The sequence below is a fragment of the Fringilla coelebs genome (assembly GCF_963513975.1).
Source record: "Fringilla coelebs genome assembly, chromosome: 1".
In the NCBI taxonomy this organism is placed as follows: Eukaryota; Metazoa; Chordata; class Aves; order Passeriformes; family Fringillidae; genus Fringilla; species Fringilla coelebs.
In genome coordinates, this window is record NC_140028.1 from 14,838,915 (window position 1) to 14,852,637 (window position 13,723).

Here is a 13,723-nt window from a genome sequence, read left to right on the forward strand (position 1 = left end):
AAGGAACTAGGTCACAAGGCAGAACAATGAAGCTGTGGGGTTTTGTGCTTTAAATTAAAAAAGGAAATAGTTTTTCATATAACCCAAGAGTTCCCCAAGTGGACTTTTAACCTTGGGGGTCATTCTTAATGTGCCAAGGCTGAATTAATTCATGTATGCCCTGCTCTCAGGCTGTTCCTTAAGCAGTGGCATAAAGCGCTAGACTTCTAGTCTGACCCACCTTGATGACTTTTATGACAAAGTCTAGCTCATCTGCTGTGTCCAGAACAATTCCACTCACCACAAGAATTTGATTTGCATTGAGTAGCTGAGAGGGAAATTTGGTCAGGACAACCCAGAAACAGAGAGGTGGTGGGGAATTAGGCACTGAGCTATAAAAATATTAACAGGCAGGGTCATGATGCATAAGATGTGTGCTTTCTTTTTCTTAGTTTATAAGAACTGATACTGCTCTGGAAGAGGAACTGTGTGCCATGTCTGGTCAATGGGATTTGGGGAAGGAGAGGCCTGGCATTAGGCTGCAACTGTAGAAATGCCATCTGGAAAATACTGATTCTCCACAGCGGGTAGGGTTGGAAACACCTGTATGGACCTCTCTAAATGAGGTGAAGTGTGATCTGAGAGAGACGTTCAGGAAAACGTGAAGCAGATTAGATCTGCAGATGTCAGCCTTAGTGGCTTCTACCTTGAGGAGATTTTATGTTCCCTCACCTTTAGGGAAGGATCCTCCTTCTTTCTCCAGAATTGTAGGATCCTCCTTTTCTCTCCAGAAGTGTAGGATCCTCCTTCTCTCTCCAGAAGTGCCTTGTTGCAAAAGGACTGCAGAAGAAGTGAGGCAGTTGCTGTGAATAGTTTCATGTTCTGTGGGCAGCATAAGGTAAACTTGGCATTAAAGAGCAGCTTCATTATTTGAACCAGAATTCACCCTAGTTTGTGCTCCTCCTGGATGAAGCAAGGAGGTGTGAAAGAATCTGAACTTGGGCCGAAGTGAACCCTGCATTCAGTTACAGGATCTAATATGCTTGCAGGGAGTATGTGATTGACAGAAATAAGAGTCTGAGGAAGACAGTGTAGATTTTAGCTGGTCTTTAGTGCAGCCCTATCCATCTCTATATGATGTGCTAGCTCCTGTTCTACAGCTGAACATTCAGGTTAATACTTCGCTCCATTCCTCCACTCATTTGCTCGCCTCTGCCCTGTCTTTGTCGCTCTTTTTTAAAAAAAAATTATTTTCTTCCCCCAGAGGGGATTTTGCTTGAGTTGATTTGCTTCTCTGCAAATAACCTAGTAAAAGCAAGAAAGAGACTTTTAAAATGCTGTTTCATAAACATAAAGAAAGAGAATTGTAATGTGCATCAATAGAAGCTTTCTCTCAGATTGTCCTCTGCATGCTCTCTGCTGATGGTTTGTTGCTACATAAATCATCTGGGGTACTAGAGTGAGTAGGATACAGTGGTATGAGCAAGCAGTAGGAGGTGAAGAATTTTACTGGGGGAAGGAAAGAAGGCATTTCCAGACTCTTCAGTTAAGTGTACAAGGGAAGGGATATCCTTGAAGAGTGATAAAGGAGGTAACTTTTAGGCAGTTGAGAGAAAGACAGGACTGAGAACAGAAGTCAGCTGCCAGATTTCAAACTAGTTATGCTAGTGAGGATGAATAAAGATATTTTTCTTTGCATTTTGTTGACTGTGCCTCATTCATGGGACAAGAAATAAAGCCCAGATCCACAGCTAAATTGCAGCCATTTCTGTGCCACATGTTCAGCAGACACCAGCTTTCATGAGTAGGGCAAAGGCAGAGATCTGTGCAGCATGTGTGGGACAGTGCACCTCTGATGCTATAATAAAGACTTAAACTGTTTGTGTCTGAGCTGTTCTTTGTGTGCTGGATAGGCTCATTTGTGTTTAAAAACAGCTTTTGATGTAATGTTTGCTGAGTATAGAATTGAATAGTAGTGCTCTTAGGACTTGAGAAGAGGCAGTCTCAAAAATGTAGCTTGTGGTAAAGCATGACTACCCAACTTCCTAATCAGTGACTGCAAGACAAGTTTCTTCCAAGATCAGTGGAACTAATCAAGACTCACTGCATACCCAGGTGTGTTATTACTCTTTTTATCTCTCCATTTTCTCTGCAAAATCCTTAGGGCAACAGTGGTACCTGGTTTGGAGTTTGCCTAAGCTGGTTGGTGACTGACAGTTGTAATATATGGTGAATACTTTTCCTTGTGAGAGAAAATTATTTTAGGTCCCTGCCTCTCTATCTACCAATAGATTTTCTTTGTTTTTCCTTCATACAATTCTTATCTGTTGTAGCACCCTCTTTGCATGCAACTTTGTGCGACTCACAGTCTTGAAATCCAGACTTCCTCACTATTCAAAAGAATCTCTGTAGATGCTTGCACAAGCCTTCTTATTGACTTACTAGTTTGCAAAACAAATGACCAACTATTTTGTATTTTAATCCATTGCTTAAATTGTTTTCCCGTGTGCAGGTGATGCATGTTACTTACTGACCTTTATTGCATTGTTCACTAAGATCCATTTTGCTCTAAGTTAATTGCATAGTTCTCTTAGTCCCCTTATATGTCAGTATTCTCCTGTTCATCTATACTTGTACAGGATTTGTGGTAACCTGGCTTATTTATTCACTGAATAGGTTCATTTTTCAATGAGTCTCTGTTGCTAGCGTGAATTCAAGAGCTGCTTGTACCAAGTGTACTTTTATTAAAACAGAATGAGAAAATGCTTCAGAAATAATTTTGCTCTCCAATCACTGTGTCTGCTTTTTATAATGAAATCTTGTTGCCCTTATAAAGGCTGAACTTGCATTACTGAGACACCAAGGTCTGTCTAGCATAGTGATGACGTGCAGTCTGTCTCCTGAAGAGCAGGTGTAAAGGAAGCTGTTTACAGCATTTGCTAAAGTCTGTACAATAAGAGATAGTAAGTGGATATCGCCATATGTAAAATAAATAGTTTCCAGTAGGAAAACTGTAAAAAAGGAATAAGGAAGTTTTTTTAGCTGAAGAAACTTAATTACATACATATCCTGGTGGGATGAGGGTCTCAGAAGGCAAACTCAACCCATAGAATAAGAGAATTTCTTATTCTGGGCTTAGTGTTTCTGTTCTGTAAAGAACCAAGGGGTCTCTCTTCTCTACACTCAAGATTTTTTTGGCCTTCAACCAAATTATGAGTCTAGTTTGATTCCAGATATGAAAGTGCTGAGTTACTCATTTGGATTTCTTGATTTACTTCTGTCATCGTACAAGACTTTATACCATCTTACAGCTAAAGTTTGTTAGAGACATGTATGTGAAGTGTAGTAGCTTGTCTCAGAAAACATACTTTTTCTGTGTTCTTCCTTGGCTTTAGTTTTGTGTATTTTTTAATTGTTTCTGGAGAGAGCGAATGGCTTAGAGTAGTAATTGGTTTGATACCATGGGATGACTACCCCATGTCTAGCTAGAGATTTTCAGGGATAGTTGTCTCAGGAATGCCATTGCCTTAAGTTTTCTTGCTAATAATAATTCTAAAGAGGTAAAAAAGGCAAAAGCCTGACAAGTCACAGTTACAAATTAACGTGGCTGCTCCTCTTCTGAACACTATCCACTTCTGCCTGTATCCAGTTTCTACACCTGTGTCCCCTTTGCTCTGCCTTTCCTGCCCTCTTGACCTGGCTCAGTGTCCACTTCCTTGCTGCTGGGATGTCACCTATCCTGCCCAGCTGTTGGGCACGTCCCGCTGCTTTAACAGAGACTTGATTGTAAAATTCGTATCTTGTAAGAAGCCGGTTTTTTGCTTAATTGATTAATGATTAGTAGTCATTATAACAAAAGGCTAGAAAGACAAGCAACTCACTGGAGGGACCTGCACGTACAGGTGTTTTTCTGTGTGCCAAGCCTTGCTGCCCATGTCTGTCTGAGCTTTGTATGCAAAACTCCAGGTGCAGCTCATCAGCAGCAGCAGCTTACAGTGCACTCCACAGCTCAATGCTGGCTTCCCTGTTGGCACAGCGTGTTTGGAATTGTTTGATGCTGCTTTTTGATGCTGACCAACAGAAGCAGATAGGTAGACACTAATATTACTTCAGTTTAGTACTTTGGGATTTCAGCCTTATAGGAGGTTTGTGATAAATTGATGTGACTTGTAGTGAAGTAGAAAAGGTCCTGACTGATTTGCTGGGCTTCTTTGCTCTCTGTGAGTGCTGCTGATTTGGTAGGTATTAGACAGATAGGTCTGAGGAACGGAGTGGGCAAAGTCTTGAATTTACTTGCTCAGCAAGTTGCCAGCAGTATTTACTAGGTTGCAACATAAGCAGCGGATTGTATTCATTGAAACTTTGACTGCATTTTCAGCTGATTCTTCATGATGTGTTGGGGGAACTGTGCAAATTTACATTCGGTGGAGAGAGGACTGTATGGAGAAGTACTGCTGGTAGGCAAAAGCCGGACAGCTTCTTAAAACTAGAAGCTGATTGATGAGGCAGATGGACCATCCGTAGGACTTACAAAAACTCATTACTATGGAAGAACTTTCTGCCAGACAAAGTAGTCAAAATAGTCCTAAATGTTATAGTAAAAATTAAAGCCATCTTTATTTGCTGTTTGTAATCTTGTTTTTTACTGTTGTAGAAGTGGTAGTAACTGCTCAGGTCAGTTATTTTTAAAATAATTCTATGTTTGCTAGGGATATGCAGAGCTGCTAATGAAGTATAAACTTCTTGAAATACAAGAAGGGCTTTGCAGGGCAGATCCATCTTGCTCATTTGGTCAGTGTGAGGAGGCATCTCAATCTGAACAAGACTTCAATGTTTTCAGTGTGAATGTCTTCTCTCTGACCAGCCCAGGTAAAGCACGTTGTGAGTAAAGACAAGCAAATAGCTTCAGGGATTCTGTCTGACTACTTGGATTGAAATGTAGCCTCTGGAAGTGTATAGAACTCTCATTGAAAATGCTGACTGCAAAATTTGATGTGATTGGAGGTTTGATTTGCTTTTGACAAAGAAATGGGCAGTGATGGAAGGAACAAGTCCTGTGAGAGCTGCTGTCCAAAGGTGTTTTTCTCTAGAAATACTTGATAAATCTTTGTGACAACTGAAATGACTGAAAAGATAATTGGACCCTTTTTCTAAGGTCCCTGCTATGTTGAACCTGAGTTTGTTAATGTTCAAGCTATATGGATGAAGTTTTGTCTGTCCTTTTCAACAATGTGGCATTTTATGGTGGGAGTAGTAGGTGGACTGTATGGACTTACCTCTTAGCATTGTGCAGCTAGTCTGTGGAATGAATACATAAAATGGGGCTTGCAAGGTTGCCAGTATTTGACACATGAAAGTTTTGTAAGGATTGTTAGAGCTTGGGTGGGTATCTCCTGTGCCTGCTTTTTGTCTCTGAATAGCAAAAGCTAGCATATGACTATGATGCACACAGAACAGGGCACATGAGTAAGAAGATGCTATTTTTACTCGATCACTTTTTAGAATAGAACAATTGTTATTGCATGTAACTCAAGTACTTGCCAAATACGCTTTAATGTAGCCTTAATTGATCTGCCTAAAGTTTTAAGCAGCCAGCAGTATTCCCACTGAAACACATAGTTATGAAAGGTTTGACACAGGAGGCAGTGAGTGCATAGAGGTAGCAATTGATCATAGATTTATCTGCTAAGCCTTGCATCTACAGATGGAGAGACAAAGACTTTCCATCTGCCAATGCAAAACTTTGGATATATCAAGGCTGTGTTTTGAAGAATGTCTTCAGGCTTTTTTCCAGACAGGATTCACAGAGTACCCTCTAGGAAAAGACAAGGCTTGCCCCAGATGCCAGTAACTTCTTATGGCTCCTGGTGAATTCTGTGTACCATCAAGCATGCTCAGACAATCTGTCTCTTGGCTGCTTGCCATCTGGGAGGCTGGCATGCATGGGAGGAAGGTAGCTGGGGGGGGCAGAGCATTCTTATTGCCCTGTGAGCTCTTTTTTAAACTGCCTGTGCACCCTGGAGAGATCTGTGGATGGAACTGGCTCACATGTATGGGCTAGCTTCTGCTGGGCAGCAAATTATCTTACTCTGTATACATGGAAAAGACTTGAGTTTGGGTTCCACCATATATAAAAAGTACTCAGTGTATTGCATCCTAGTTTTTTAGGACAGATGTGGGGTAATTTTTCCATTTTGGATGCTAATTATTTTTCTCTGCTAACTATTTTTCTCACAGAGCTTTTCACTCTCATAACTTGGCAGATCTCAGCAATCTTTTTAGATGCTGGAAAAGTGGATATTTTCCATTAGGTTAAGCTTTACCATTAGGTTAGGAGTACAAGAGAACTTAAGTACCTTTGTTTTAAATAATAGTTTGTTTCATAAATGTAATCTTTGGATCTATGTCATTGTGTCTGCCAGCACCATTCATTATGTGCTTGTTGCTGTGCAGTCAGAGCTCTACAGAATATCCACCCTCCTTCCTCAAAAATAAACAAGTTCCCACCACAGACAGCTTTCAATACAAATTGAACAGTTGTTGGGGGAGCATGAAGAGAGGTTAAATCAACTGAGGTGGGGTTTTCGGAAGGGAAAGGAGAATATAAGTGATCTGAATTTGATTGAAGGGTTGTATTAGTGAGATAGGGATGATATATGAATATTGAGATTGTATGGAAGAATATTGGAAGAAGTTCTGTTTCAAAATCTAATGATACTGCTGATAGTGGTATTAGGCTGATACTGAGCTGATTTAGAGGGTGTTTGTTATCTTGATGTACTGTTAAAATTTGGGACTGATCAGGTGGATGCAGTTTGGTGGAATGAAGAGGTGCTGAGGCAGCAGAGATATTGTCAAAGGAGCAGTATGGGAAAATGGTCTGAATGCAGAGGGTAGGATGAGCTGGTGTTAGCCAGTACCAGGGTAAAGAGGAGTAATGGTCTGAACAATATTTTATCCAGAAACTACTTTGTCTGGAAAAAGATTTTTTTCCAGATGTATGCCATTAAGTCCTAAAAGAAATTTAAGATGTGTCAGCTAAGAGAGTCAGAGTGCATGGGCTGTGGTGAAGTTAGTGAGTTGTGATTATTTTCTAAGAGCTGTTTAGACTCAGTTCTATGGGACATTAACCCTTGGGTGCTGTCAGCCCACCAAGCCCCATTAGGTTTGATAGTTGGTCCTGGGTTTTGAGCTGACCTTATCTAGCTAAAATTATATAAGATGTAGATTTAAGAAGAGAATAAATTATTGACCAGACATTGACCTCTTTCGCTGCCTTTAACAAATCTTGAAAGGAAATCATTTTGGTTTGTATTGACATTTAAAAGGAGGCAAGAACTCCACCTCTGTCTGCCACAAAGATGGATCTATGTATTCTGTGTGGTAACAGGAAATAACAGACCCATGCAAGGAAATATTCCTTGCTCCTATTTTCTGTGTAGCTGAGGATTAGAGGTAGCACTAGAAGAAAATAATAGAGCTGGCTACCTAAAGATGTATTGTGACAAAGAAAGAGAAGCTTTGCCAAGTGACTAAGATACTTATTCTTAGGAGATAAATACCCCTAGAAAATAAAAAAGTTCTCTTTCCCCACTTCTCCCCCTCTCCCCTTCAATATTAGCAACTCTGGAAAAGTCCCCTAGGACAGCCTGTGTTTCTTTTAACCACTCACCTGTTTTCAATTAAAAGGCAGTGGGCATCTCTGTAATTGCTAGCAGCCTCTTCCATTTTTTCTCTTTTGTATCCTGAAGGAGCCCAGTAAAAGGCATTGCTGAAAAAGCACTAGCATTCATTATTCTTGAATGCATGATGGGCTAAGAGTCAAGCAGCATCTTGCCAAGTGACTTATTTCATTTTTAAGCCATCCAGGTGCTTACAAATTTATAAAACCATTGAAGTTGGAAAAGAGCTTTAAAATCAAGTCCTACCCTTAACCCAGTACTGACAAGTCCACCACTAAACCATGTCCTCAAGTGCCATGTCTACATGTTTTTTTAAATACTTTCACGGATGTTGACTGCCCCACTTCCCTGGGCAGCCTGTTCCAATGCCTGAAAACCATTTCTTCCATGAAGAAATTTTTCCTAATATCCAATCTAAACTTCCCCTAGCCCAACTTGAGGACTTTTCCTCTGATCCTGTCACTTGTTACTTGGGGGAAGAAACCAACCCCCACCTGGCTACAGTCTCCTTTCAGAGAGTTGTAGAGAGTGACAAGGTCTTCCCTGAGCCTCCTTTTCTCCAGGCTAAACACCCCCAGCTCCCTCAGCTGCTCCTCACCAGACTTGTGCTCCAGACCCTTCCCCAGCTCTGTTGCCCTTCTCTGGACACACTCCAGCCCCTCAATGTCCTTCTTGTAGTGAGGGGTCTGGACACAGCACTTGAAATGTGGCCTCACCAGTGCTGAGTACAGGGGACAATCCCTGTCCTGGTCCTGCTGGCCACACTGTTTCTGATCCAGGCCAGGATGCCATTGACCTTCTTGGCCATGGGCACACCCTGGCTCATGTTCAGTCGCTGTTGACCAGCACCCCCAGGTCCTTTCCCAAGAGCAGCTTTCCAGCCACTCTTCCCCAGCCTGTGGGACTGCAGGGGGTTGTTGTGACCCAAGTGCAGGACCCAGCCCTTGGCCTTGTTGAACCTCACACCACTGGCCTTAGGCCGTCACTCCAGACTGTCCAGATCCCTCTGTAGAGCCCTCCTACCTTCCAGCTGATCAGTATTCCCAATCAACTTGGTGTCATCTGCAAACTTTCTGAGGGTAGCCTTGATCCCCCCATCCAGACTGGTGGTAAATATTAAGTAGTACTGGCTGCAGGGAACACCACTTGTGACCAGTCACCAGCTTGATATAACTCCATTCACCACCACTCTCTGGGCCTGGCCACTCAGCCAGGTTTTTGCCCAGTGAACAGCACCCCAATCCAAGCCATGAAAAGCCATTTCTCCAATGCATTTCTCCAAAAGCTGTGGGAGACAGTGTCAAAGTTGAGGCAGACAACATCCACAGCCTTTCCCTCATCCACCAAGTGTGTTATGTGGTTATACATAGGAGGAGGTAAGGTTAGTCATCATGCTGCCGTGTTATCAAAACCTGTATCACTTGTTCCCTCTAATGCATGGTAAATTAGTGCCATAACCCAGAAGGGTCTCCTTGTTGATGCCATACCACCCTTCTCCCTAATCTGTATTGTTTGGGAGCACTGGCAAGGGAGGAGTTGCAATTCACAGGAGACTCGCTGCTGGCAGTGTTCTTCCAGACATTTTAAGTCCCACTGTGATACCTAATTTCTCTTTGGTGAGCACTGGAACTGGGCTGACAGCCTCTTTCTGAATGTTGCTGTAATGTGTTAGGGATTCAAAGGTGTCTCTAGGAGTCTTCCTATTCAGCTAGGGAAGATTCTTGCAGAAGGTAGTTGGAGGAATTTTTATGGATTGCATTCAATACCAAATGTCTTTTCACTGCTGATCAGCCTTTGCTGGAACAGGGTGTGCTGGGAGTACTTTTACAGGTCTGTTAAGATATATTTACATTTTTTGTACAGGGGGGAATTAATTAGGTTACTAACAGAACAGTTTTTATTCTCAGTGTGCTGTGAAAATAATTAGTCTTGGTGGCTCACATGTATCTTTGTGTAGTCTGGAGGATAGGCAAAGTTGTTGTTAGTGGTTGTTTCTTTTGGGTAGGTTAATATGATCTAGAGGAGCTAGATAATAGTAGGTGGATATCATCTAGAAGAGAGAGAATTTTTTTGGTGTCTTGAGGAACACTGATGTAAATATAAACAACAGAATCAAATTTCTTTTTAAGTTCCCACTGTAGGTGTTCCTGTCCTTGGCTTGCAGATGTAGGTATTGTAGTGGTTGCAGAGATCACTTATCTTTTAGAAATATTTGGATGTTTTTAAAGATCCCAAGGGAAAATGGTCAACATTTTGGCCTCTGCTTTAATTCTGTACCAAGGAATTCCTGTAACTTAGGCTCAAAGTTTTCAATTAAGACTCTAGGATTTAAGCTGAATAGATTTTCAAAAGGTGCTATAGTTAAAGAACCCTTTGCTTTCAGTGGCAGCTTTAGCCAGTTTCCTGTGAGAGGCCTTCAAGGGCTGATCTGGTAGCTGGTAGAAACTGGTAGTTCTGATTTCTTCCCCAACTCCCCATCCTTTGCTTCTAAGTCAAGCAGGAGTAAAAGGGCAGCTTTTATTTTGGCTGTACATTGTAGTTTAGGTTTCTATTCAGATCTGTCAAACACTGCACCACAGTATCTGAGCAAAGTTCTTTTGTACACAGGGGAAGTTGAGACCTTTAATTACAAGTAGCGCTAAACTTACCCAGTTATGCAGGGACAGAAATGCAAAAGTCAGTCACATAAAGGGGAAGTTATCTCAGGATCCAGACATTTTTAAAATCACTGCTACGTGTGTGAGTGCTGAAACTGTGAAAATTTGGGCAGAAAGCAAGCTACTGCCATAGTTCTAAATGGGCATTTCTGTTGCATGCTTTGCATTTGTTTTATTATTTTTCCTCTGGATGCTTTCCTTATTCTGCAGTCATTAGTCCCTATCTCATTATATACACCCAGGGAGTACATCTCTCTTGCTTGTTAGGATGGTGTAGGTGGTAACTTGCAGTGGTACAAAGGACTGAAGGAGAAATAATCAGCTGGATAAGTCATTACTCTGTGAAGAAACGGACTTGCTGATTTTTTTGTGCACGGCTTACTTATCCCACATTCTTTAAGACCTAGAATGTTGTAGGAATTGAACATGTAATAGAAAACCTTCAACTTGTGTGCCTAAAAAGGAAAAAAATGTATGGTTGGATGATGAACATTTAATAAAAGCTCTAAGTTGAGGGTCTTGGATGCTCCAGTGAATCCAGCAGAGCACAGTTCCACACTGCAGTCTGCACTAAATAAATTTATACAGTGCTGCATTTCTCTCTTTTTCTTTCTCAAGTATCTCACCTTGAATCCACATCAAAGTACAGATGGTTCATTTGCTGTGGTCTGACGCAGCTCTGGTTACCGCATGGCACTTCTCAGTAGTTGGTGCTAAATGTTTGAACCATTTGGTTCTTCTTTCCTAAAGCAATGTTTCTCATATTTTTTCCTAGCTATCCATTGCAATCTGAATCCAAATGGTATTGATCACCCTGTTCCCACAGAAGGCATTAACCTGCAGCTTGAAGGCGAAGGAGTTGATTCACACGTGCTTAAGAACACCGGTACTCCCAAAGGGCCCGAGTCAAAAGACACACCCAAGAGACAAGTGGAGCCAGAAATATCTAAGGTAGGTAGGATTGCCTTCTGATTTATTTTGGTGAGTCTTTAAGAATCCAGGTTTCTTGAAGTCCTGGCTCCTGCTTAAAAAGCATTTATCATCTTGTTAAAGACATATAAAGGTGTAAAAATAGCAGTCTGAGGAAGTGGGTGTTACAGAAGCAAGGTACTGCTTTGGAGTTGTAGCATACACACATTTTGGATATTGCACATTGGATATTCTGTTTTTCTCTAAATGAAGGTAATTAAATTACGGGGATCTCTCTTTTTCAGACACTGTGGAGACTCTTTCCAAATGACTTGGGTAACAAGCAGAATGGGCACAGAAATGTTTTTCTTGGGTTGTTTTTCTTTTTGTCTGTTTGTTTGCATGTTTGGTTTTTTTTATTGGGACAGGTAAAGGAGAAAAGTTCTATGGATTTATGAATATGTGAATTTTTATATGGGTGACAGATTTTAATACTCTGTTAACTCATTTTAGGTAAAATACCACACCAGTTCTTCCATGTCTGATATGACAGTGAGTAAACGTAGTTTAGAGATGAGTTCCTGAAAAGAAATGTGTCTGTTCTTAGTCATAAGCTTCTACTTCTTGTATGAGTGCAGCAGACATGACTACCAAGTGCAAGTGAATGTGTGTACTCAAGATACTTTGGTATAGGATAGTAATTTGTCATATTAGATACATATGGAATCACAGATTATTCTGGAATCACAGATTATTCTGAGTTGGAAGGGATCCCACAAGGATCATCAAATCCAGCTCCCAAGTAAATAGCCCATACAGGGATTGAACCCACAAGCTTGGCATTACTAGCACTAGGCTCTAACCAAGGAAGCTGGTCTCAGGGTAAAAAGAAAGATAAGAGAATATTATAAAATAATTGGGAAACATTCTTTAAAAGCCTTATCAGTATTTTCGATCCTTAAAGGCCTAAAACCAGGAGTTTGGGGGTAATTTCTGCAGAGTGGAAAATTGAGTCTTTATTGAGTCTGACACTTTGAGAGTTATTAGAGCAAATAAAATGAGTGTCTTTTTTTCTAGCAGGTTCAAAAAGGCAATAGAAATTATTTCAATGACTGAACAAATAGGAGTATTTCCTACTGCCAACAGTACAATAAACCTAAAAAATATTGCACATATAGTTGTGATGTATTTCACTTTTAGAATAAAATAGTATTAAATGTTTTGAGCAATTTCCTTGACACTTAAGGTTTGGTATGAATTCTCCATTCTATTTTTTATCTAAAATATCTAGTTTAAAGTTATTACCATTTACTCATTTCATTCTGACTTAATGCATCAAACTAGGTCCTCCATTACAGGCTTGCAGCAATTAAAAAACCCCTTCTACCTGTAGTCTGTTTGATGGCCATTTATCAAGCACCTTGCTGATTTGTCATGAACCCTTGGAGAACAGGTCTGTGGTTACTGCTTTGAAATATCCATTTGGTAACAAGAGCACCAGATTTTGGATGGGTTTTGAGACAAAGCTCAGCAAATAAGGCATTTGCCCAGCTGTTCACAAAGGCAAGCTAACCCTGCTCATGTTTCAACATCAATAACAGATCTGCCCTGTACTGAAGGCTGAGGAGGTGTGTTAAACTTGGAAACCATACAAGCTTGGGAGTGAAGAAGCTAAATGGTGCAGTAGGGGTCCCAATTGAGAATGGGCTTGTGTGTAGCTGACGTGGAATACAGTCATATCAAACTTGTCTTTGCTTGCAAAAGACTTATCCTAATGAAAAATCAGAGTGAAATACATCAGTGATTTAATGTAAGTGAGCTTGCTGTCGCTGTCCGAGCTGGGATTGTTGGACTGATGAATATAAAACAGGCTGTCCTTGCTGGAGATGGCTGGGGAAGAGGGGAAGTGTGGTGCTCTCAAAGTACTGAAATCCAGTATTGGTGTCCCAAATCTGATTGCAGTAGCTTTATTTAGAAAACTGGGCGTGCTTCAGATTTAAAAGCAAACAAACAAACTGAATTTTTGCTTAATGGAATAAGCTTAGTATAGTAGCATCAAGCAAATGGAATGGACTATTTTTCTAAATTTATTGCCGCCTTGTTAGTAACTTTGTCTTTTATGTGTGTATTAATTTAGTGATGTTTTTCATCTGGATTCATGTTACAGCCTCAGGTGGTCTGTCTTTCCTGGCTTGCTCTGCATTAAATTTAAATATTGGTTTGCTTTGCCCTCTAAAATGTGAGTATGGAGTTGGACTTCAGCTTGTGTAGCTTTAAGAGTTGAATTAAGCTGCCATTAGGAAACTTCATCCATGCAATCATATATGTACAGTGGAAAGAGGAGCAGAAATTCAGGAAAGTTTTATAAATAAAACATTGTGAGCAGAGCCATTTGTTTTATATTTCCATTGCACAGTTGTTTTTAAAGGGATTTATTTGCAGTCCTATGTATTCAAATAATATTAACGCATACCTCATATTCACAGTAGTGAGATC

The 13,723-nt window shown here is 40.7% G+C and overlaps 1 protein-coding gene across 1 annotated transcript in view; it reads left to right on the top strand.

The window, feature by feature from the left end:
* SAMD12 (sterile alpha motif domain containing 12) overlaps window positions 1-13,723 on the top strand; it is a 176,315-nt gene that overhangs the window by 6,886 nt on the left and 155,706 nt on the right. The window contains exon 2 of the mRNA XM_084215060.1: window positions 11,094-11,269. Coding sequence (XP_084071186.1) covers window positions 11,094-11,269 — 176 coding nt within the window. The remainder of the gene's footprint in view (window positions 1-11,093; window positions 11,270-13,723) is intronic.